This window comes from Marmota flaviventris, chromosome 7, assembly GCF_047511675.1.
Source record: "Marmota flaviventris isolate mMarFla1 chromosome 7, mMarFla1.hap1, whole genome shotgun sequence".
NCBI classification, from domain to species: domain Eukaryota; kingdom Metazoa; phylum Chordata; class Mammalia; order Rodentia; family Sciuridae; genus Marmota; species Marmota flaviventris.
Genome location: NC_092504.1, coordinates 65,316,614 through 65,343,193, shown reverse-complemented (window position 1 = coordinate 65,343,193; position 26,580 = coordinate 65,316,614). Strand labels below are relative to the sequence as shown.

General features: G+C 37.8%; 1 protein-coding gene across 2 annotated transcripts in view; it reads left to right on the top strand.

Moving 5' to 3' along the window:
- Rasgef1b (RasGEF domain family member 1B) overlaps positions 1 to 25,783 on the top strand; it is a 35,780-nt gene extending 9,997 nt beyond the window's left edge. Inside the window, exons 2-14 of one of the 2 annotated variants that reach the window (XM_027939852.3) lie at positions 1,466 to 1,648; positions 3,367 to 3,489; positions 3,854 to 3,991; positions 10,560 to 10,772; positions 11,243 to 11,317; positions 12,731 to 12,826; positions 12,938 to 13,040; positions 14,586 to 14,665; positions 15,719 to 15,814; positions 19,217 to 19,312; positions 19,686 to 19,809; positions 20,963 to 21,035; positions 24,380 to 25,783. In XM_027939852.3, the coding sequence (XP_027795653.1) occupies positions 1,472 to 1,648; positions 3,367 to 3,489; positions 3,854 to 3,991; positions 10,560 to 10,772; positions 11,243 to 11,317; positions 12,731 to 12,826; positions 12,938 to 13,040; positions 14,586 to 14,665; positions 15,719 to 15,814; positions 19,217 to 19,312; positions 19,686 to 19,809; positions 20,963 to 21,035; positions 24,380 to 24,404 (1,419 nt within the window). In that variant the 5' untranslated portion in view covers positions 1,466 to 1,471 and the 3' untranslated portion in view covers positions 24,405 to 25,783. Of the gene's footprint in view, positions 1 to 1,465; positions 1,649 to 3,366; positions 3,490 to 3,853; positions 3,992 to 10,556; positions 10,773 to 11,242; positions 11,318 to 12,730; positions 12,827 to 12,937; positions 13,041 to 14,585; positions 14,666 to 15,718; positions 15,815 to 19,216; positions 19,313 to 19,685; positions 19,810 to 20,962; positions 21,036 to 24,379 lie in introns of both variants that reach the window. The other variant, XM_027939851.3, reaches the window with a different exon arrangement.
- Positions 25,784 to 26,580: the final 797 nt, after the last annotated feature.

Below are 26,580 nucleotides of genomic sequence, written 5' to 3'. Positions count from 1 at the left end.
TCCCTGATCCTTTGGCTATGATGACCATGTCTACCTACCTAAGTTAAGAGCTTGGCAGCCATGACCCTGGTATAGTGACAAATCCCCCCAGGGTGGCTCTCAGGAATCACTTTCTTCCCATTTGTAGCTTTTTTTTTTTTTTCATAGATCCCTTTAAATTCTTCCTTAGTGCTGATTCATGGATGGGATAGAATGCAGGAGGAAGCTTTTTTCTATTTATTTTTCTTGATGTTCCTTTTCCTAGATGTTGTTTGCCACCTGCCAGGTTGGCTTTAGAGTGGATATTTGTGCCTGGCCCCCTCCTGCCCAGGCACGTGCACACATTGTGATGCTCTGTGTCCTCCATTAACTGTGGCTTGAACAGATGCTAGTGGAGTGATGGATGTGACTTCTCAGACCAAGCCCCACACCCCACCCCCATTTGGATGCAAATATCTTTTAGCATCTTGAAAAGAAGGATTAGCCCAGGTTGTGTCCTCCCTCAGCCTCCACACACCCTGTCCCTGTCGGTCCAAGGCCTGGAGTTTGGCTTCCCCTCATTGTTTGCTTTCTGAAACCCCCAGTTCGGCAGCTCTTGAATGCCTCCATTGTGCAGAGCAGCCGCCAGAAACCCCAGTCTGTTGTCAGGGCCAAGCGCTGTGTCCCTAGGAATCCAAGTAATAACTTAATAGCCTCTGGCCTCTATGGAGCGCCCTCTGACAAGGGCTTTGTGAGTTACAAGGCCCACAGATGGAAAGGAGCAATTTATCTCAAGGACTGTCACAGTCCTCCTTGTTCCCAAATCAGGTGCCTCCTCAGCCTGTATGTTTACTGAGAACTGAGACTTTATATACACCTCCCACCCTGAGAATTTGACACAAAGGGGTGAAAATCAGCAGCATCTGATCTTCTCAGAAACATGGGAGTCAGCATTCAGCTCTTGGTACAGGGAGACACAAACAACACACACCCTGTGCACTTTGATCCTAAGCCTCTTGTGCACAGTAGTTTTTTCAGCTTCAGTGTTGGTGTCATCCCCGTATGTCCAGTGCTAGTCAGCTGTCTCTCAAGCACTGTGTGAGTCTTCCCAGCCAAATTTCAAGGCCTACACATTTCTACCTTAGGAAAATACCCTGATGGGATAAAGCAATCCAAGCTGTTTCCCTGCCCCTCTTCAGCACCAAATGTGAAGGAGTGATATCTAAGTATGACAGCCAGAGTCTTGGATTTAAGTCCAGATTGGATCCTTTGGTGTATTCATTTTATGGCATTTGATTGATTGACTTGGTACTCAAAAGTTTGCATATTTGTGGTACTAAAACAGCAGCTTGGTTCTTGGTAGGTTCTGATACTGTGTCAGAACCTAAATTATTTTTTTTTAATTTGTTGTCCTCATTACTATTAAAGCTTAATGTCTATTAAAGCTTTTTATTTCTCGATATTGTGTGTTACTGAAACCATGTTTTCTTCTTTTTATTCCTTTTAGGAAAGCATGCCTCAGACTCCTCCCTTTTCAGCAATGTTTGACAGCAGTGGTTACAACCGAAACCTCTATCAGTCTGCAGAAGACAGCTGTGGAGGGTTGTATTACCATGACAACAACCTCCTTTCTGGGTCTCTGGAAGCACTTATCCAGCACTTAGTACCTAATGTGGATTACTATCCAGATGTAAGTATTCATGTTCCTCTGAAACCTATCCTTGGTATTGAGCAGAAATTATAATATGTAGGGACCATATATACTATACAATTATATATTGGTTACTAAGGATTTTTCTCATAAGAAATTGCATATTGATTATTGAATGCTTTCAGATCAAATCGAGCCTGAGTGTGGATCAGATTTTGGTGTAGTCTCCATTTCAGTTTCTTTTCAGATGAGGTACTACATTGTAGGCAGCCTGATATGAATTACATTGTAGGCACCTGAATGAAGTATCTATAATGTTTTGATTCATGCATACACCTTAATAAAAAATGCCAGCGAACATTAGATGCTCCCAGCATTTGATATTTAATGCCTTTTTTATGTCTAATACCATCACTATCTGAGAAAAGTAGGAAAGTATTTGGAAGAGAGAAGATGATATATACTCAAGATGCAATGATTTATCAGTTGGACATCAGATAGCATTTTTGCTTTTGTTTTACCTTAATAACCTACACTTGTATAGATGGTACATTTCAGTATAGGGAATTCATTACATATTATCTCAATCTTTGCAGTAATTCCAAAAGAGTGAAGGGGGGAAAATTGAAATTCACAGTATTGAGGATTTGCTCCAGCAACAGTAGTCAAATGCAGGTTTTTCTTTCTGGGGCAAGTGATTCCCCCCCCCCTCTTTTGTACAACAGCTATCTCTATAAAACTGATTTGAGTAGGACAATGAAATTTACTCAGCAGCTAGTTATTGATGGAGATTTCACGAAAATAGCTAGAGACCACATTCATTAGTTTTTATAAATACAATGAATATCATTGATGTGCAAAGAATTGTTTGTGCATGCCACTGTAATTCATCATGATGTTTCTTACTGAGTTATCTCTCTGTGTGTGAATTGTTACATAGCATTTTCAGATATGTTACCACACAGGGAAAACTTGTAATCAAAAGTAAAAGGAATCCCTTGTTCAGCCCTGCAAGCATTTATGAGCTACTAAAGGTGCCTAAGGGGGGAAAAAACCCATGGAATTTCTCTTTTCACTGGGAGTCTGAAACTCTTATAACAAATAAGCACCACTTCATTACTGGCTTCTTGGGAGACAATGTGATTAAAGAAAAGTATATAGTGTAATATTGTGCTTTATCAAATTGCTTAGCCCTTGAGCAAGTAAATAGGTTTCCTAAAAGCCTGCCTTCAAATGTTCTGACACAAATGCTTCAGTGTACCACACTATACACTCTGGAGAATTCTTGAGCTGAATGTGGTAGAGGAGGTGGGTTTTTTTTATTTTGTTTTGTTTTTTGTTTTATTTTGGTTTCAATTGAGTTACCATAATATTTGGACACAGAACCATATTTTGTATGGGTGGTATATTTAAGTTAGATTTCTCTCTGGGCTGAATTTCATTCTTTACTAGAGTGAATTATGTGACTTGATATCCCAGCTCCCTGAGGATAAATGTGAAAATGTTCTCTGAATAATTTCAGGAGCCAAACTTATCCTGTACTTCTGTTATTTTTAGTATGGTTTGAGGGAAAAGACACATCCGGAGGTAACAGAGAAATCCATCTTCTACTGTCTTACTGTCTGACTCCGATAGGCATTACTCTCTGTAGCACATTGACTTTGATCAAGAGAACTTCATGAAATAAGGTGTATAATGTATAAGAAAGATATTAATTTCAGAAAGTATGTAACAATGACTTTTTTCTCTTGCCACAGAGGACATACATATTTACCTTCCTTCTCAGTTCTCGGTTATTTATGCATCCTTATGAGCTAATGGCCAAAGTCTGCCACTTATGTGTTGAGCACCAGAGGCTAAGTGACCCTGATGGTGATAAGGTAATGAAACATTTTGAACTTCATATTTTTTTTCCTTAGGCATGATAACTCTATGGCTCAGATTTTGTGAAGTTGGTTACCTCAAGTAACCCCAGCTTATCCCCAAGACGAAGAGCATGAGTGATATCATGGCTATGCTTAGGAATTGGGATTGGTTGAAAGGATACCACAAATCTAATGCCATGGTGGGTCCCTGGATATTGCCATAAGTTAATTGCACTTGGCAGGGACATTGTGGGATGGGGGAGTTAGAACTGCTTCTTCAACCCTAAAGATTTTTGCACTAACCTGACCCTGGTATTATTTATTTGATGTAATTTATGATGAAAGATATCACTGAACTATATTTGCTTTTTCTCCCTAGAACCAGATGAGAAAAATTGCACCTAAAATTCTTCAGCTCTTGACAGAGTGGACGGAAACATTTCCTTATGATTTTCGAGATGAAAGAATGATGAGAAACTTAAAAGATCTGGCTCACAGAATAGCCAGTGGTGAGGAGGTTAGTAACATGAATTTAGCACATAGCTGGGTGGGAGATGGTGCTTCAGAATCTCAATGCTTCCTTTTGTTTCTACCTTTGGGCAGATCCCCTACATGGTGTGTTATTGTCCTTCTTGGTATATCAGGGGGGATGATTATTCTATCCCACTTCAAAGGAATGTGATCTAGAGTTTTATGATTAATTGGGGATATGTTCATGTGAATTCATGCCCAGGTCTCGTGTTTCAAGTGTGTTTTGATTTCACTTTACTTATATGTCTCTTCCTTCTGAAAAGTTTTGACAGAGCTAGCAAGATAATAAATAGCATACTAATAAGCACTAATAGATTTAAATAGCATATTAGTATAACAGTTGTTAAGTAATATTAATAAATCATAAATAGAAATAGACAATCTGGACCAGGGAAGGGAGAAAACAAATATGCCACTGTTGAGAGCCAGTAGGATTGGAAAGGACTGTTATGGGTTGTGTTTAAGTTCCAGATAAAAGGGAAATGCAGCTCGTTATATAATTTTCATTTTCAGGGAAGAAAAAAAAAAGTACTAATTCCTCAACGCTTTAGAGGAAAAATTTAGAAACCTAGGGCTGGGGATAAAGCTCAGTGGTAGAGCACTTGCTTAGCTTGTATGACACCCTGGCTTCCATCCCCAATACCACCAAAATAAATAAATAAATACACAAAAACTTTGCAATAAGGATTTTTGTATAGGGGTCTTAGAATGAGATATTCTTTATATAACTCTTTATAATGATTACTCCTTGATAAAACTAAGACCAGAGATTGGCACCTAAGTTACCAAAGGTAATTCTTTGGGAGAGGAAGACAGAGAAAATAATCCAAGTCTTCTGATGCTAGAGGTTGACTTAAGGCTAGGACCTGGAATAGGTGGAGATTGAAAGTAAATCTCTTAGATAATCTTCCATAAATTCTACTTCCCTCAATTGAGCCTTTGATAAGAGCTGACTAGTTGTGACAAATTTAGTGTTATCCTTTTTGAAGCAGGCCTGGAGGGCTGGTATTCAGTGTTGAGGCTTGTCGAGCAAGGATGTCTTTGTAGTGTCTGTTGTTGCTGGAAACTTTCTGGAAACAAGTTGCTTCAGCAAGATACAACCTTTCACATAGAAGAATGTGGCTGAAACTTTCAGCAGTGGCAGTGATGTCTTGTTTCATTCATCTGAAAATACATTCACTTCACACATAAACTTCATGCAGGACTCATTCTTTAAGTGGTGTTGTAAAGATAACATTAACAAAACGCTGATCTGTTCTAATCCTTATAATGAGGTTTTCATGCCATTTCCCTAATGCAAAAAAAAAAGAAGTCAAACTAAAATTGTATCAGTTTAGCACTTGAAAAACTGGAACTTGGCTTTCCTGCATTAGGTTCTACTTTATGAGATGATATTGAAGTCGGGTGCTCACAATAGCTTTCTGCAAGGCTGAATGGGTCATTTCCTGAGTCATTTCACAAAGTTATGACTATTGTAATCATTTTGCCAGTTTGCCTGTCTCAGCTTCTGCCAGGTTTGTATTGATAGGTCCCTTACTCACAGAGGCAAACATTAAGCCTCATGGAGCAGTTTATAGTAAGTCTTATGTTAGAGGGGTTAGCCCTTGGATAGCTTGGCAAGGTCAGTGCAGGCTCAATGACCTTGGTTTATGACAGTCTGCTCAAAAGATTGGTGGCATCACAGGGCTTTTTCTTTCATGAAGGCTGAGCCCTCGATCAGTTAGTTCTACATTATAGGTGAGTGTGTGTAGCTACTTTGTATGACAGTCAGCTTATCTGCCTTCTCTGTATTGCTTTTTTAAAACATGAAAATTATAACTTAGTTTTTCCTTAAAGAATCATCTTAAAAACCTTTTTTATTTTTAAGATTAAATGTTAGTGATTTGAAAATGCTAAGTGGATGGCTTTTAGTCCTTCTTGTCATGAGTGTCAGAGAGGGAGATCATTTCTATCTGTAATCAAATGAAACCTAGTCTCTATTTTAGAACAAGATTGAGCCATTCAAAAGTTGGGTAGAGCATGCTTCATAACACCAAGAAAAGGGCCAGTCAGACTTCTGACCCACCTTCTTGTCAGCACTCTTGTTTTAATAATACATTCTTAATAAACATTGGGAAATTCAGCAGGATTTGAGCATGTAAAGAGGAGATGGGAAAATAAGCCAAGTCTAACTGAGGAGCCGATTGACCTAGGGGTTGAGTGGAGAGATGTGCCCACCTTGTCAGGTTGGTGGGTGTCTCAGGAACCTGCTGCTTCTTTGGTTGTTTTTATCCAATATTCAGAAATCAGGTCTACACTTGGCAGCTGGTTGATCTGAGTGTGCTTTGGCAAATCCCCTAAATTCCTTGCTCCTTTCTCATCTCCATAAATCATGCAATTAACTGCCCTGTGTTAATGTCCCTTCCAGCTCCCAAATTGTGTGATGGATGCTCTTTCCCCAGCTCTTTGCTTGGCAGTCCTTTATCTGTCATATCTTTAAGTGTCTCTCCTCAGATAGACTTCCTCTTGTCACTCTTAGCCCACTCCCATTCCTGGTTGTCACCAGCTCTCCCTTCAGAGTACCTCATAGCATTCTGTGACTTGTAATGACTTTCTGTTTGCTCTCACTGGATTCCATGCCGTACCCTCGTTGTTCACCATGGCATTTAATAGACTCTCAGTGTTTGAGTGAATGAATGAATGAATGAATGAATGAATGAACAGGCAAATCAGTTACCACAATAGGAAAACATTATTTCCCTCCTGTGGCAGGAGTGTGGGCTTCAGTTGCAACTTGTTGCTTCTTGCCTCTGACTTCAGGGATTTCTTTGGCAGTCAGTGAAGCCAGGTGTGCCCTATATATAATTTAGGCAGGTTTTCGTGTATCTGCTAGGACAGTTCCACATAATTTGGCTTAATATGTTTCTCCCCTGGGGATTTGCCCTAAATGAAGTGGTTTATTAGGACTTGCCTGCAAGAAACATGAAATGGAACTAATGATTGAATTACATGACAAATGACTGTAGTGGCTAGAATGCAATTTTCTCTTCCTTAAGGGGCTGGTCTTTATAATAAGAACTTCTATCTTTATTTGCCAGGTAATTACTGTCGCTGGCATTTGAAGTTATAAAAAAGAATAAGTACATATTTAGCAATGCATGACTCAGTGAGGAAGCATGCTTAATAACACAAAGCTTGATTTCTCAAATGGAATCAAATGGAAGCAGGAAACTTAAAAGAGGTCACACACATCTTCTGTGTTCTCTTCTTTTTCTCTCTTATGTACACATGCAGGCTCACACACAGGCACACACAGACCCACAGTGTTACTTGAATATCTTTCTCCTATACCCTGCTGTGTACATTCCCCCTATATGTGTTGGTGGTGTCTTTTGCTCACTCTGGTAATCTGAATATATAATTCCTCTCCCCCTGCCACCAAAAAAAAAAAAAAAAGAAACCTAAAATATTAATGCAGAATCAAAATCTTTCACCAGATGTACTAGTAGAGCATGGGTTCTCACCCATTGCTGTGTGTCAGAATCACCTGAGGAGCATTTACATCATGCTCCCCAGACTGTACCTCAAATCAATCAATCAGAATCTCTGGAGGTGGACCCAAGCTGTGGGCTCTCCCCCTCAGCTGTTTCTTGTGCTTCATTGTTTCTCAGCTGATATCCTCAGGTGGTGACCTGAAGCAAAGGCGGTCATTTCTGATTCAAGTGTTTTCCATGGGGATCCCAGAAAGGGAAGTAGGATAGGTGCATGATGTAGAAATTAGAATTCCCATGGAATATCTTTTGAGATGCAAATAACGGATGCTATTTTAAAATGAGGGTTTCTTTTGTGGGTGTGGTCTTCTGAGAGAAAAGTTCTTTCTTAGATATCTTGAACCTGTGTTATCCAAGAAATCCCACTGTGGGAAATTTTTTTTTAAAATAAATCAAGTAATATAGGAATGCATTCTGATTGTTAAAAAGACAACACAATTTACACAAAGCACTCAAAAGTTTCACCAATCCTACTTCTACAACTGGTGTCAGTTTTGTGTGTATGTATTCATGCACAGATACACACATCCATAGAAGCAGCATGTATAGTTCATGTGTGCGTGTGTGTGTGTTGGCCTCATGTTTGCCACCCTGCTTTTCCACTCAGTGATGTGTCCTGGGGACCTTTCCATGTCAGTGCAGATATCTGTGTCCTCTCTCATCTGCTCCACAGTAGTCAAAAAATTAGTTTTTCTTTTCATAAACTACTTTGTGGGAAGCAAGTACTTTTTTCTCATGCAGAAAATGTATGATTTTTCTTAGAAAGCCTTAACAAAGACTATAAGTCCCTTATTCACACTGAACTGTGTTCGGTAGAGTAGTAATGACAGTTGTGGGTTACTCTTATACGTGGGCTTTAATGACTGAAACTGCAACTTTATGACGTGTGTTTTGTACTCTGGATGGTACATGCTGTAACTAAAGTACCTCAAAAAAGTTTATTATTTATCTTAATAAGCTGGGAAATGTTTGCATAATTTGAACAAGTAGTATTAACTCTCCTGAAGACGTGTATTTTGACATCTGGGACAGATGACTAAAGGAAACATCTTCAGGTAGAGTTCTTGGAGTTTTAATGTTAGCTCCATGTTACGAAAGTAGAAGAGGTAGGGCAGCCAGGATGAGGGATTGAAAATAGCCCATGACTCAGCCTTAAATTGCTTGGAATGCCAAAGAAAGAGGCATTTTCCTTGAGTGACATATATATTCCCAAACAAATAGCATCTTCTAAACTGATAACCTGAATGTTGATTGAAAGATAGGATTTTTGAAGATGCATTCTTTACACACTTAGGTATTTCATCATTTGGGGATGATCTGCAAATGCAGAGAAAAATGAGGTCATCTAATAGGCAACCATAAAGAACTCATCAGAATATATAATGACAAGTAGAGAAGAAGAAAAAGAAGGCCATGCTTTTTATCCTTGACTATGCAAGCATGAACCATTTCTCCATGTGTTGTAATCTTCCTTATGTGCAAATATCTCTAAGTTTTTATATGTGCTCTGTTAAACCAAATTACTTCTTTAAAAAAACACGTAGCTCTTATACTTGTCAGTAAATGCCACTCAATTTTCAGATAGTTAATTTCAGCAAATGATACTGTGATACCTTTTAAGAAGTCAGTAAAGCTGGGATGGGATTGTGGTTCAGTGGTAGAGTGCTTGCCTAGCACGTTTGAGGTATTGGGTTCGATCCTCAATACCACATAAAACTAAATAAATAAAAATAAAGGTATTCTGTCAATCTACAACTAAAAAATTATTTAAAAAGGTCAATAAAGCATAAACAAGCCTTTCTACATCTGTAGATTTACTGGGACTGTCATCCTTGAGAGCTGGTAACCTTAGCACCAAGTTTACATTGAATCAGCCCATATGCCTATCTGTGACATGGGCATCATAATCCACTAGAAAGAGAATTACTATTGGCAATTTGGGACCAGAAAAGGAGGACCAAAAGAACTCCATAACTTAGAATAAGTGTGCTCAAAGAGTAGGGAAGTTATTTCTCTGATGTAACAAGTATTTTCAAGGGAAGAGGTTGACACTTCTCTATAACACCTGCAGTGTTTTTTAAACCAATTTCTCTTTAAGTATTGTGGCTATAGCAAAAGGAAGTTGCAAACAAAGTGGCATCTGGTATTAGCGTTGTGGGGAGAACTGCCACGTGCAAGAGTTGGTTGTGAACATTAGTTACTGATTCATGAGCACCAGAGAAATGGGTAGCAGCCAAGTGGAGGTCAGATACCAAAAATGAATATCCACTTCCACAGTGCATGTGAAAGTCAGGAAGGTGGGTGGGCGGGCAAGTGGGAAGTAATCTGTCAAGTAGTTTTCATGTCCTCAGGCTGATAAAATTGAATGATAGGAATGGAGAAATAAAGAAAGTGGCCTAAAAGAAAATGTTAGAAAAAGAATGCTCTTGGGTGTAGGAAAGACGGTGGAATGAGACAGACATCATTACCCTAAATACATGTATGAAAACACGAATGGTGTGACTATAGTTAGTGTACAACCAGAGACATGAGGAATTGTGCTCTATTTGTGTAATATGAATTGAATTGCATTCTGCTGTCATATATAACAAATAAGAATAATTTTTTTAAAAAAAGAAAGAAAAAAGGATGCTCTGACTTGAGGTCACTGTATTTTAACTTTCCAAAAGTAAACAGATGCATTTCTACCAGAGAGCAGTTAGTTGTGTGTAGTCTTCATTAACACTGGATCCCCTTGATAGCTCATCTGTAATGTCTATAGTGTTTTCAAGGCCCAACCTGAATTGGACTGTCCATAGCAACCTGAGAACAATGACTAAACCCTTCAAGTTTGGAAAGATACTTGATGTGTTTGTGTCTCTTTTAAACTATTAGAACTATTTGAATCCTCCTGTAGGTTTGCTGAACTAAGTTGATTGCCCAATCTCAAGGTAAAATCACTCACAGACATAGTCCCTGAGGCTGCCTAGTACTGAAAAAGGACATGCAAAGCAAGATTGTAATTCTTTGCTTATTCCCTAGCAGACATACCGGAAAAATGTCCAGCAGATGATGCAGTGTCTCATCCGTAAACTTGCTGCCCTCAGCCAGTATGAGGAAGTTCTGGCAAAAATCAGCTCGACATCTACTGATCGGCTCACAGTTCTCAAGACCAAGCCACAGTCCATACAGAGGGATATCATTACTGTCTGCAGCGACCCTTACACGTTGGCCCAGCAGCTGACTCACATAGAGCTGGTGAGGCCCTGGTCATCTTTGCCCTTTGCAACCACAGGTTTTGTTTGCTTTGGCAACCAGACAATGTATCTGCCAGCAATAATGTCACAAGAGAGGTCAGAGTAATCCAAATAGGAAATAATCTATGAAGTAGGATTTGTAGGCATTTGAATATGAATGCTTTTGATATTCTGGGAATTTACTTGCAAATAAACACTAAACAAAAATGAAAAGCAGAGTTTATTGACCTTCCTAATTTTCTGCCTCTAATTAATTTTTCCATGACTGGCTCAGTCTTCAACTATCTTATAGAACGTTGACCTAAGCAGAAAATTGCTTCTGTTCAGACCTTGAAGATAATGAAACAATTGGGGGTTAAAAGCTTATTTTATAATTTGCATTAAGAAATGGGGGTGATGCCAAAAGCCACTGGAAGGAGTTGACTTTTCATTTTCTTTAATGCTATTGATAATGCTGGATTTTCATTTCAGGAGAGGCTTAATTATATCGGGCCAGAAGAATTTGTTCAGGCATTTGTGCAGAAGGACCCTTTGGACAATGACAAGGTAATCTATCCATCTAGAGGTCAGTTCTAAGACTAGAACTGGAACACCTTAGTTTATGATAATAGATAAGACATCCAGGCTAAAACTATTCTGTTTTAGGTTTTAAAATCAGGAAGTTAGTTAGTTAGTTTCTTTCTTTCATTAGCCATGTGTGATTCACTGCAGTTCTTCTTAAGCCAGATCTCTGAGTGCCTTTACAATATTCTTACCCCATCACTAACTTTTAGCCTGTCTTTTATCCTTATTGGGGAATGTAATAAGCCCTTTATAGCAAGTGGATGCAGGCATTTGTGGTAATGAAGGTAGAAGATAAAAGCATAATGATTTTAGCAGATTAAGCCAGAAAAAAAATAAAAATAACAATGCTGTGCTCATGATTCAACAATAGCATGGGCAGGAAACACAGGATGCACATACATCCAGCCTGCTGAGCACGAATCTTCAATATTCCCTGCTTTGCCTCTTGTTTGAAGGTAGATTCCCTCATGACAGGTTTATGATGGAGCCCCCACATTAAGAAAATAATACTGGACACAGAATATAAAATCAGTGTACACATGTAAGAATTTTATCTTCCAGTAACCTCCATCCGTAAGCATTTTGAATTATAAAGCAAAAAAGACTGCATCACCCGCTGATGAAAGTCCCCTCTGGGAGTAGGGGCAACAGCTGTTTTCCGGCCTTAGAGTAGTTCCTCTCAGTACGGGAAGTGAAGAATATGTTTTGCAATCGAAGGCTAGTGGACTTTTTTGTTTGTTTCTTTTGGAAAAAAATGCAAAGGGGTTAATGAACTTCTTCAAGCTTGGCCTTGAACTCCAAGATGAGATGAACTTCTTTTGCCTTTGAACAGTGTATCACTCACCCTCCTAAAGACCAGGATAGTGTAGACTTCTATTTATCATCTTTGGAAGATATTTTGTTTCTTGATACATGATGATCCAAAATTTTGTTCAGCAGCTTAATTTTAGGAGAAGGTTTTCGAGGCCTCTGTCCTGTTGGCCTCTCCTTCCTGTGTTGATAGCAATTGGTATTTGTATCCCATTAATCAGTGCAAGATTTTTTTTGAATGCAGCCAGAACCCTTCTTTTGAATTGTGTTTCTGAGGACAGATCTTACCCAAAGTAACTTAATTTCTTGGGCAGGTAGGGAGGGGTATTTTTATGCATGCATCAGAGTATATTTTTAGACCTCAGGTTTCACAGAACCTAAGAGATTTTGGTATTTCTGTAAGAATAATCAAGAATGCTAATGGTCCTGGTGGCCTCTCCTCTTCCCTCCTCTCCTTCTTCCTGTCATCCTAAAAAGCCTTCCTAATCCATAAACTGAGAATCAAGTCCCCATGTTGGACAAAATGAGAGCCCAGTCTAGTCTTTTTTTTTTCTAACTTACCCACGCACTTTGGTTTCTCCATAGAGTTGCTATAGTGATCGGAAGAAAACACGAAACTTAGAAGCTTATGTGGAATGGTTTAATCGCTTGAGCTACTTGGTTGCTACTGAAATCTGCATGGTGAGAAAATGAATTTTCTCTGTCTTCTGGCTCTTGATTATTTTTCGTACTTTCTTTACATTTGTGGGCCTGCATGTTGGATAACTGCCTTCCATACTTTTTTCCACTTAGCCTGTAAAGAAGAAACACCGAGCAAGAATGATTGAGTATTTCATTGATGTAGCTCGAGAATGTTTCAACATTGGCAACTTTAATTCCTTGATGGCAATAATCTGTGAGTATTTTCTGGTGGATATGTGTCCTTAATTTCTGTAAAGCAAAATGTATAAAATTGTGAAATGTGTTCACCAAAAATCTGCAAATAGTTTTATTTATGAAAAATGTACTTTTGAATATTGAAATTTAGAATGTTCAAAATGTTTTAAATAGCCAAATTGGTACAAGCAAGTATACTTAATCTTTCTTAAGTATGCAAGAATTCGTGGAATACTTTTAATTTATCTTCAATTAAATATTCTCCTGTAAAAGCTGAGAACTGATCATTTTCTGATTGCCTGTGTTCCTGTACTTAAAGTTGCAGTCCTTACTACTCCAGCATACCAACCTTCTACTCTATATATCATGGAGATTTTTAAAGCCAGAGACCATGTTACTTTCCATTCATTCTATAAACATAGGACATGAAATAACAAGTCTTAGGTGTTCTAGTTTATACCTGTTGTCTTGCTATTATTATTGATAATGACCCTTTCTTTGAAAAATGTACTAGTTTATTTGACAAATTATATGGCCATCCTACACATTATAGGTGCTCAGTAGATATATGAATAAAAGAACAAAGGAGTTAGGGTCAATTTGATGCTAGAGAATCTATCAAATTTAATTCAGTAATCTGAATTACTGACAAAACCCCCTTCTCTAATTCTTTATTCCATTTTGTTTGCATATAATTTCCCCTTTGCTGCTCTCATAAAAATATTGGCCAGATTTCAACTGTTTTTTGTTTGACTCACTCCATGAAAACAGTGAACTGAAAGATTATCTGAGACAGAAATCTGAAAGGTTCACAGTCTAATTAAAAAAAAATTACTTAATTTCTCTCTTCTGCCATCAAAAAAATGTCAAAGCATGTCATCCATGCTTTGCATTTATCATCTTATTAATCCACTCAACATTCCTACAAGAATAAGCTGAGTTCCAGAGGAAAAAAATTTTCCCAGGGATGTCCAGTTAACCACTGACTGATGGAAGCTCAGTCAGGGATCAGGAAGTTACAGCTCATGGCCCAATCTGGCCCACTACTATTTTCTTTATGACTAGTGAGCTAAGAGTAGTTTGAATATTTTTAAATGATTGAAAAAAAATCAAAATAATATAATATTTCTAACATGTGAACATAATATAAATTCAAATTTTAGCATCCAAAAATGAAGTTTTATTCAACACAGCCATAGAAATTTGTTTATATAATTAACTATGACTGCTTATGCACCATAACATGACAATGTATTGTAGTTTACTATGCAGACCATATTGCCTGCATAGCCTAAGATGTTTACTACTTTTCCTTTTACCAAAAAAAAAAAAAAAAAAAATGTGCTTACCTCTACTCAAAGCAAATGGTATCATTATGCGCTTCTGGGCTGGAGGAGAATTTGCAAGAAAAAGTTGTAAAGCTAGAATTTATCACTTACTAACAATTTGTTGAATCCAATTACTTACATTTAGTACTGAACACTTTCAGTAGTATAAATTGGAATAGCTTTTCTTATATCTCTATTTCAATTTTCTCTTCCTCCCATGCATTTTAAATGGGAAGCTGGCATGAATATGAGCCCAGTCTCTCGACTAAAAAAAACTTGGGCCAAAGTGAAGACTGCAAAGTTTGACATTCTTGAGGTAAGTGAAACTGATGTTTTACTGTTAAATGTTTTATACCTGGAAAGTGGGATTCATTTGTACGATCTGTCGTCTCTGATAGTGTTGCACAAGAAAAAGCCTTACAGACCAAAAGGAAAGAAAGGGATTCAGATTTCAGAAAAGGAAAATAAATCAGGTTTTGGACTAGTCTTTTTATAAAAAGAGTGTCCATTTTGAGTTTAACTGGAGAAGTACTGACTGTCAATCACAACACATTGTATGCGGAAATAGAGTTGGGGTCCTGAACAGTTGAGGAGTTTATGTCCCAGTTTGCCTAAACTAGATTTATTTGTTTATTTAATTTATCTGTAGTGTCTCAGTTAAGATTTCCTCATTCCCACAGAATATTCTTTCACCATTCTTTCAACATTTGTAGCTAACTTGTGCAAAGCCCTTCCCATGTAATTGTGAGGATGATAAGAATTGTGCACAAGGCATGTGGATTTGAATCGCATTGATTCATCTATTCCCTTGGTGTATTGATGCTTTCAGTCTACTGTCTTTGGAAATATAAGCATCCTTTCCCAAGTTTTTTCCCAATTGGAAATTATCATTAGATATCTCATATGATGCCTTATTCATGTTATCTAATAAATTTGTTTTCCTTCTTGCAAAATGTATGCTTTCAATTATTTTGAATGCTTTGTTATCAAATGTAAAGAACAAATTCCCTACAAAGTGGCTAACCATCACCTAGCCCAATGACCCTCAAAGGAAAATTTTCTAATGTTGAGGTTTGACTCTTGGTTATCAGTTTTAAATCTGATATTAAGAGTTAGCAACACAGATTGGTTTAGGTTTATATGATCAGAATTGATATTAGCTTGTAAAACTGAACCAAACATCAGAAAAGAAAACATTTGTGTTCCAATGTGTTGTGTGTACAAATATGTGTATGAGAGGGATACATCTTATTCCTAATGAGTTCCCTAACTTATTTTGAATTGCTTATGTTTAGTTTAAGTTGTGATTTTTTTAAACTTCTATAGATGAGAAATAAGTGGTTAATACTCTTCTCTCTTTTATCTGTAGCATCAGATGGACCCTTCCAGCAATTTCTATAATTATCGAACAGCTCTTCGCGGGGCAGCACAAAGGTCTTTGACTGCTCATAGTAGCAGAGAAAAGGTATGCACTTAAAGCAGTGTGTAATTTATGATAGAGTCACCACATTTTACACCGGAATGCAATGGGAACTACTTTACTGAGCTTCTTTTACCTATTCATAACTAAGACAGATGCATATCATAGAAATTTTATCACTTGACACATAGAGAAAGAGGAATGCTAAAGAACTTTGCAAATACATAGTACTATGTTATTGTTACATTACTAAAGTGCTTATTTTGTAGTGCGTCTTGTGTTTAAATAATAAGTCATATGTTAAGGTGACTAATAGCCTTAGAGAGTAATTTAATTTAATGGAAAACAGACATTTAAGCTCTGCACAAGGTGCCTGACTTAATGTAACCCTTTCTTTTAAAAGAATTAGCTTACCTCCCATGGTTAAGTCATTTATTTTCAGAAAGTAGGCTAGTTGCTATAGCATTAGGCCTGCTGTTACTAATTGGATATGCAGGTGGCAGAAAAAAGTACAGGGATGATGTCTGTGAAATTAATGATCCTCTCCCTGTCTATGCTTAAGCAATACTACCCTGGATCTAAGGGTCCTCTCTTGGCACATTTTGTTGTCATATTTCCTTACAGAGGAAGGCAAGTCATCTCAATGTTGGCCATGGTGTTATTTGAGAAGTACTTACCTCGTTTTAGTAAATGGTTAGTGAAGGTTGCTTGGTGGTGTTATCTTCCGTTTAGATTCTGGCTCTCTTTTACCTTAAACTATATAGTAAACAAATAAAGGAAAGGGGGGCAGGTAAAATAATACTTCACAGCATTTCCATCATGTCTCCAGGTTTATAACCATTCCTCATAGGATCACATGGTTTTCAATCCCTTTGCCTTTCTGTCTATGTTTCTGTGACCTTTTGTTTCTGCATGCCAGCAGAAAAAAAAATAGTACCTTTAAAATACAGTTTTGGCTCTCTGAATTAAGACCATTTAAAAAGGGAATTGGAAAATATAACTTGAGAAGTCCCTCCACTAAAGGCATCATGGGCAAGACCTTCTAAAAACCAAACTCTCTCTCCTACTAGTAACCTGTATATTCACTTAGCTCATAGGAATCCAAAGTCCTTATATTCTGACTTTTACTGCATTAGCTTTATGTTAGATTTAAGGGCTACAGATATGATGGGAATTATCTTTGGGTAAATGAGAAGTTGAAGAAGCTTGTGAAACTTCTTTATTGTACATGGGCTTAGGGAACTGAACAGTGAAATACTCTCAGGGAGATTGGCTGTTTCCAATTCCTTGGGAGAGCAACTCATTCAATAGTAGAGAATCATGCAGGCATCCATGCATGCAAACTTCACATGAGGAACACCCAGAATTTATAATCCAGCTAGAGGCACATGGCCTGCATTTAGAAAAATTTTATATATTAATGCGAGAAAATAAATGATTAACACCCCATGACTCTCATAGCTCAGCACCAAAGAATAGAGCACAGGAATATAGTTCTTACTTTAAGAACTATTACAATGTACAAATATTACATCTTGGTCACAATTTTGTTCTCATTTCCCTGTGACTGTCATATGATGATGTATCTCCATTATATTTTCGGGCATACCCCACCTGGGTAGTAGCTTAAAAGCAAACATAGACAATATTTTGATGGATGAGCATCGCTGTGTTCCATTACGCCCCTGCAATTAGAATTTCATGTAATTTTCATGTATCATAAGGTATTATTCATTTGATTGTTATCCAGCCACTTAAAAATGTAAAATATGTGACTCCTAAACCATCCAAAATTGGGGCTACAGTTTGCCAACTTCTAATTCTTACCACCACCAGTAAATGGTGGTTTCAAATTCTTAACTGATGCCTGACAGAGTCCAACACTTCTCACCCTTAAGTAATTTTTGTTGATTGTTGAAGTATACTTTTATCATTATTCTGATGGTGTCTTAGTTCTAACACCATAGAAAAATAGCCAGTAACATTAGAAGGAGAAGGTAATGAGATCTTTACTAATTCAGCCTTAGCAACTTCACAGACAAAAACAAATGATTAAAAGCATATTCAAGAGAGCTATCAAAACTGAAGATTCAATTTGCTTATTTTCAGAAATCAGTGAAACAAAAAAATAATGAACACCTTTTTAAAATTACTTCAGGGGTATGTTTTCCTGTTTATTTGGTGTAGAAGTACCACATGAGCCATGAGCTTAGGAAACTTCAAAACCATGATCTTGAGGAAATAAGAGACCCACAATATATGTTTGGTATATTATTTGTATTGTAGAAAATTTAGAATCATTAAAAATATGTTGGCATTTTAGAGAAAGTGGAAGTTATTATATCTGAGCCTTTTTCTTTTTTTTTTTTTTTTTTGGTAATGGGTATAGTAAGATTTAGGTTACTTAATTAAAGATTATTTGGGATTAATTATTGTAAAACGTCACTCCATCAAACCAAAGAATTCAGGCAGGAAATTATTGTTAAAGAAAGTTCTAGCTGGACACTGTGGCACATGCCTGTAATCCCAGTGGCTCAGAAGGCTGAGGTAGGAGGATCACGAGTTCAAAGGTAGCCCCAGCAAAATTAAGGCACTAAGCAATCCCTGTCTCTAAATAAAATACAAATAGGGATGTGGCTCAGTGGTTGAGTGCCCCTGAGTTCAATCCCTAGTATCAGAAAAAAAAATATAAGAAGAAGAAGAAAGAAAGTTCATTGTAGAGAGTTATTGAATTTCACTCACACATTTATATTTCTCCCTCACTTTGGCACATCTGTCTCACAACATATTGTACCAGGTACTTCTGAGGTGATTTTCCATGACAGCAAGTGCTAACTTGTTTTCTCATTCGCAGGCTCTTTATCCCATAGGCATGTGTAGCCATGATTGCCCATAAGCTCTCACATTATCTTGAGCAATGCCCTCAAGGATCAAATAAAATTATCCAGGGGGAAAAAATTATCTAAACTGTAGACATCTAAATGATGTGGCAATATAAATGATGGGCCACACACCTTAAATCTCAGTACTTTCCAGAGATAATTCTTCTATTAAGATTTTACCATAACTAAGAGGTTGATGAATGAAAAGCAAGAGTGCCATTTAGATATTTTTTTCTTTTCATTATAACTAGAATTTTCAGATTTTATTACTTGTTACTCTGCACTGAGAGAAATAGGAAGAACTATAGGAAAAGCATTTGCCCATCTATTTCCCAGTACCACTTATTCTCCCTATGTTTTGGTTAATATTAACATTTGCACCTTAAGCAAAATTATGCAAGGGAGGAAGTGGCTGTCACATAAGGTGTACAAAGCACTATATCTTAGTTCATTGTGGCCTTGCATGCAACTCACAGTTAATGTTGTTTATTAATCCTTGGAACTGTTTGATGAGATGCTAAATGTTTATTTACCTAGACAAACTAGAATCTTTTATTTTCTCTAGATTGTGATACCATTCTTCAGTCTCTTAATCAAAGATATTTATTTCCTCAATGAGGGCTGTGCCAACCGCCTCCCAAATGGCCATGTCAACTTTGAGGTGAGTATGATAAAGTAGGATGAAAAATCAGGGCACAGAGGGAAGTGCGGCCTCTCTAGCACTGCATCCCAGGCCTGGCTGCAAGAGCTGACTCTGTAGTTCTACAACAAACTTTCTCTTTCCCTATTATTTTATAAGAAATTATTAATACCAAGTAGAATATAGTTGCATTATTATTATTATTATTATCATCACTATTTAAGGGAATGTTTACCTGGACCAACCTAGCAAATACAGTTTTTATTAGATTTCTTAAGTATGTAATACAGAAGCTTAAAAACCAAAAGGAAGCATTTTAAAGGGAATTGTCTCTTGCAGGCTTAATAATTTTTGATGATCACCTTTAAAATTCTTCTCCTTTGCTCTCTTTCAGAAATTTTGGGAACTGGCCAAACAAGTGAGTGAATTTATGACATGGAAACAAGTGGAGTGTCCATTTGAGAGGGACCGGAAAATCCTGCAGTATCTGCTCACAGTGCCAGTCTTTAGTGAAGATGGTGAGGCCATTCAGTTGTAACCACACTGAGCATCCCCAAATCCTGCATTTAGGAAACATGCATATAAATGTTTCATGCTTGATTCTGCATAAAACTAGAGGCCAGTCCTCTAATCTGTCCCAGCTTAAGAGCACAGAGAACCTTATGATGTCTTCCTACAAATTTTCACTTAATATTCATCCATAACCAGTGTGTTTCCAAATTTAAATCCTTTCAAATCCCTGATCTGCAAAGCTTTGAACATAAATGGAAAGCTATTGGAGGATGTTTTTCTTTCTTTCTTTCTTTTTTTTCTTGTTTGGACTTGCTTCAGTGGAAAAGAGGTGTTTTGTGTTTTGTTAATAGACAAGGTAATTTGGGGTGGGGGAGGAAAAAACCCCAAACAGTAAATTGTTATCACCAGCCATTTCAAGAAGTAAAAGAATGTCTTGACCTATTAAACTATAAGGACATTAAGGCAGAAAAAGTGAATGAATATGTATAGAAAGATTTATCAGAAGAGAGAGAGAGTTCATAAGACTTGGGGATTTGTTTTATTGATTCTTTTTTAATATCCTAACATCATAGGAATCAATAGCACCCATTGGCTGAAGTTCCTTATCATAGATTGATAGTGTTTGCAGTAATGTCTGAAAAACATTTCGAGTGACTATTACCTATTTCAGAGTGTAACTTGATTGTTTCTAATCTCTATAAATAGGATTAGTAACAACCTTTCAAGTTTTCAGATGAGAATTCTATTTTATTTAAAAAATAAAACACATTAGAAGGATGAAAAATTGGCCTAGAAAACCTGTAAAGGGTTGTTTAAAAACTGAGGGTACCAGGAAAGAACTGTCACCCCTTTCATTGTAAAGAACATAAATCTGAGTGTATGGCAGAATTATGTGGTTTGCATTTTGTAAACCTTTTTGCCTTATGAATTCTTAGTTAATTAAATGTCTTTTAAGCTTAGAGGCCCTGAGGTTTTTGCTGAGAGTGTCAAAAATGATGTTATATGTTCTTCAAGAAATAATGAACCTTCTCAGTCATAATTTGATATCTGAAAGAGAGAGTTGTCTTCAATATGGGGTCCGGTTGCAGGGGGGATAGATGGAGGTGGATAAGTGGCAGGCTCCAGTATTGACACATGGTCTCTTTTGGTTGATTGTAGCTCTCTACTTGGCATCTTATGAGAGTGAAGGACCTGAAAATCATATAGAGAAAGACAGATGGAAGTCTTTAAGGTGGGTCTCATTGCTTCTCATTGCTATACAAATCTACAAGAAATGTTAGCTTTACCTGAAGAAAGCCACACGTGTTCTTTGGGAAGTCCCCACTCACCTGTTCCAAGTCCTCTACACCATATTTCCTGCTAACTGAATCTTTGTGGCTTAGAATTTTCATTGCCCTAATTCAGTTTTATTACTTTACATTTTTTTTTATACTGGCAGATACACAGTGACTCTGTTCTTCTTTCTCCCATAATATAATAGAATGAGGAATTGAAATTATCCATTGGTACAGAAAACACCAACTATTTTTCTTTGTCTAAAAAATCAGAAGTTCAAACTTTATCTTTGAGTAGTTCTTCTAACCAGGAAATATTTTTTTGATCTGAGATTAAAAAATGAACAAAATATTGGTTTGCTTAATGCTGGACCAGTTAACACTGATAATGTTGGGGCCATTACTTATCAACTAACTGGATATCAGACCCCTTTTTGGTTTCAGAAAGAAAACTGGGACTTTAAATAAAATAAGGAGTTTCATACTTTAAAATGTTGCGATCCCATTAGAATTTTCACACAAAATGTGTTAGCATTTGCATTTTAAGAATCTTGAGATATGGCCGGGCACTGTGGAGCACACCTGTAATCCCAGAGGCTCTGGAGGCAGAGGCAGGAGGATCGCGAGTTCAAAGCCAGCCTCAGCAATTTAGTGAGGCGCTAAGCAACTCAGTGAGACCCTGTCTCTAAATAAAATACAAAACAGGGCTGGGGATGTGGCTCAGTGGTCGAGGGGCCCTGAGTTCAATCCCTGGTATGCCCCACCTCCCTCAAAAAAGAATCTGAGATACTTTAATAGGTAAAAAGCAGTGCAGGGCCTCATATAATATAATCAAAATTGCTATCACTGTATTTCTACTAAGCTGCTCCAGGAGTGCGTGCCTTTGGGTATGTTCCAGAGCTGACAAGTACTTTTTCTCTTCTTCCTTTCGTTCTCCTAGGGACAGTTGGGAGCTTACATTATATTTGATATTAGGCTAGATTTCATGAACCAAGATATCTAAGATACACTTGTTTTTTTCTGTGCATGTTTGATTTGTGTGTTTCAAAAGAAAACTTAGGCCACCTTCTTTGTACCTCCCAATGAGGAGGGATGAGGTACAGAGGTATCGGAATTATTATCTTTAGGACAAGTTGAAGTGATAGATAAAGGACTGAAGATGTTTCTTGTACCTCAGACACAGATAAAGAGGGTCATAAAGAATGGCTGGCTAATGCCATGAGTCCTGGGGACATTATAGTCCTGCTAGGTTGATGCCCCAGTTCTTTTTTTTTTTTTTTTTTTTTGTGCCTGTCTGTGTCACATTTCCATTTAAATTTTGCATTACTTTGTTTTTGAATTAAAAGATATGTGTGGTATTCTTTAATATTTTGACATGCAAAATGAGTTTTAAAGTCTACAAATCTAACTAGATAAAATGTGGAAATAACTCCTCTAAAAATGAACCTTTTTAAGGTGAATTTCATCTTTCATACTTTTTCTTCTTAATCCATCCTTTCTCTTTTAAAAACTTCAAGTTTGGTAAAGCCCTTGGGTATAGCTTAGCTATTATTACTTTTCTTAAAGATTTTTAAAAAAATTATCCAGGGGACAGATTGACTATGCATAATGGATATGTGGTATCTGCATTACCTGTGGCATCCAGACATTAAAATAATCCAGACCTGCCAACACTTGTGTTTAGTTGTTTCTCTGTTATGATACCTTCCTACTGATGAGTGAATCGGTTGTAAGATTGATTAGTCCAAGGTTTGATAGTAAAAACTAAAGATTGAGTTGCATAATCCTTTCCCATATCTCCATGTGCCATATACACAGTACATGATAGCATTGAACATTTGATTTGTTGAAATGCAACCAGAAAATTTAGTGGAGAATTTAGAAGTATGAGGTGAAAAAGAAACTGTACAGGCTTACATTGTGTCCAGGAATAGATCTGCAGTTGTACTCAACTCCAAAGTGCTCATAATACTTCTTGTAAGAACTGAGGGGCGGACTGGCAGCAGCCGAAAACAAAATTAATGGTATATGAGGAAATATGTGTATAAATATTGAAGATATATTCTTTGGTATAAAAGACTAATTTACATATTAAGATTGTTTTCTAAGGAGGCTTGAGGAACAACTTCCTTTCATGTTTGTGCTTAAGCCTTGCACACACCATTTATACATCCTGTCGGTTCTCATGGTCATGATCTAGATCCAGTGCTTCCCTCCTACTTGGCCCTTCTCTCCCCAAAAAGTTCCTCCTGCACTCATACACTCCTGAGGCAGGCTTCTTTTCTTGTTGGTTGCTATGTGTGGTTTTGTGCAGTGTATGTGTTTTTTCCCTACTACCCGATAGGCCCCTTGAGGGCGAACACAAGGTCATTCCCCTCATGTCTGCCTCAGCCCTGGAGCCTTGCAGCTCCTGCTCCTGCAGTGTGAATGACATTGTTTTACTGCATTGGCCAAAGCATAGTACCCACCAAAAGGATAAACAGTAGACACTAGGCTGTCACAGTTCACAAAATTCCATGTTAAGCAAATACTAAATATTCTAGAATGATAGTTCTTACCTGAAAACTTTTCAGTATATAACTTTTTTGAGACTCATAAAATATTTGTATATAGACACTTTTCTTGCTGTTCCCAGAGTCATTAATTCCAAACACATTCATCAAAGGCAATGACAAATCCACCTCTGAGGGCAGACACTTTTCTTGTCACTTACTATTTAAATGATCCCAATGGTCATAGAATGTGTTGTAGAAGATGCTTTTATCTACTTAAGTAAACTTTCCTATTATAAGACTGGCACCTACCTTTTAAGCTTTTAATCTTGAATGTTCTTTGTGCTTTTTTGGTTTTTGTTTTAATATAAAACCACTCAAGATCTACACTTATGTATAAACAAAGCTTTTGCTATCTTCCTTAGAAACTATTTTAAGTGACTAGCAATTTTCCTAAAGGGCAAAGACGACTTCAAAGTTTGATCACAATCCTATTACAGGTTTTGGTTATATAAAATTGAATCTAAGACCTAGGACAGGTGGGTGCAATGGTGCATTCCTGTATCCCCAGCAACTCAGGAGGCTGAGGCAGGAGGATCCCAAGTGTGAGACTAGCCTTAGCAACTAAGAGAGACCCTGTTTCAGAATAAAAAATAAAAAGGAGTGGAATAGAGGTCAATCACCCCTGTTTCCATTCCCAATACAAAAAATAAAACCTAGGAAAGACAAAATTAATATTAGGCAATGTTTTAATCCTAATACTAATAGTCTTCTGGGTGCTGACTTAAATGGTTTACTTTATTGCACAGGTCGAGCCTCTTAGGCAGAGTTTAACACACGGAAGCTCCTGCTGCTGTTGCTGCTGCCTCTGCTGCCACTGCTGCTGCTGTCGCCGCTGCTGCATCATGCAGATTTTGGAGGGGCTGGCCTTTGTTTTCTGGCATCTAGTACTAGGAAAACTCATGAAGACCCCACAGCCCTGAGAGCGCTCTGGTCAGCAAAGCAAGGGAGCTCACTCCAGAGCAGATGGGAAACTCCATTCCCACAGCTGACAGATTGACTCAGATTCTGTGAGACTGAAATGTTCGCTGAAGACACTTGAGAAAGAATTCTCTAAAGATCCCGGCTCTGCACATGATTCATCTCCTGGAATTTCCATGTGAATCACAGCTCTGCACCTGGACGGAGTTTTCTTTTGTGTGTGTGTGTGTGTTTTTTATTTGGTTGAACATTTGCTGCTAATGGAACTTACCCAGCTGAGCGCTGGCTGTTAGGAAGCCCATGTTTCTTTGTTAATTTAAATTAAAAAGGGAGAGGAGGGAGGGGAAAAGCCCCCCCTTGGTTTTGATCCCAGACCTCAGCTCAAGCAGTATTGCCAGAGAAGGCTAAGACCGGTTGGACTGCGGACTTCACTGCCCTTAGCGTGTGCTGTGTTATAAATTCCTCTCCTCCCTCTTCCTACAAGGTTTTGAGTTGGCTGCTGGTTAGCAAACTCCTTTTTACCCGTATAAGTTATTTAATATAATAATGAAGCTCAACACTGTGGTAGGAAAATAGCCACTAGGGGGGAAAAAAAGCAGAGTGTGTTGTCGTTGGGCTACTTACCTTGCTAGGACTTTTTGTTTTCTTTGCCCTTCTGAGCTGTTTACAGTTGACCACTGTGTTCGACAGGTGGGAGGGGAAATTTTTTCAGTATTTTTGTTGTTGTTGTTGTTGATGCTTATTTTTTATTGTAAATTTAAATGATCTGATTTAAAGGGTCTTAGGAAAACCCATGGCATAATCACATTCTAATTTTTTTTAACAGACTATGATTTTTCATTACTTTTTGGAGTCTGTTGGTGACTAAATATGTAAACAGAATAAATTGGAGAAGTTACCTCCTCCCCCAAGCAGTGAACAAAGCAAATGAAAAACACCTTGCTGTTAACTCAATGATTGATCTACTTGTGAAATAGCTCACCTTGGGAAACATCTAAATAATCTGTAGTTGCTCTGCAAACAACCATTATATATATTTACTCTAGGAGAAACTGTAGAGTAGTAGTCTGTGCTAATGAAAAATCAAAACACCATGTTCAAAACAGATGTATGAAAAACCTTAGGACATGGCTTCCAGAAACAGCATGTATGCTGCGCATCATCTCAGCAGGCCCAAACCGGCTCCAAGTTGTCCCTTTACAGTCATCAATATATTTTACACTCTGCCAGGAGTTGTGGCGTCTTTTTTTTCTTATAGGGGTGGAGTTGTGGTGTGGGTGGGCGTGTAGTCACAGTAGCTCAGCTGTGGTGACTGGCTGAGAAAGTGTGTGGATGGGCATTTGTTCTCTAAAAATGAATCAGAGTAAACATTTAATAAATAATACTTGCCAGGTGCTTTCTAAGATTATGTGATCATCACACCCACTTTTAGTGTATAAAAACAGGTATGTGATCTGCTGAGAATAGTAATTTGTTCAAGGCCGCATTGCTAAAGAAAGGCACAAGGATTGGAGCTAGGCCTTCTAATTCCAGAGCCCAAGCTTTGAACCACACCAGCAAAGCACCTTGCAAGTATCCTGGGGAATCTTGTTACCCGCAGATTTTGATTCTGTAGGTCTAGGGGCAGGGGATGGGGGATGGTGACACTGATGTCACTAGTCCTGGATCTAGCTTAGAGTACAGGCACTCCTGTTTCATTTGTACCTGGAGATTTTAATTTACGGGGGTAACTGAGTAAAGACACAGACCAGTACCATTCAAAGTCTTATATTACTGACATTTCTCAAAAGAAGGTGGCACGATATATCTCAAAGACCCACAGAGGAAACACCAGTGCGAGGAGACAGCAGGAATGAAAAGAAATCCTAGGCTATGGCCTTTACTGAGGCTTCCCCAGGAAAGGAAAGGCAGGGCAAGGTACACATTTAAGACTGGCAAGTTTGAGTAATTTCCGCAGGCTCTGGGCTGGTGGGGTGGTCTCTAGGTGCCTGATACCTGGGCTGGGATGGATGATGAAGGACAGGAAATA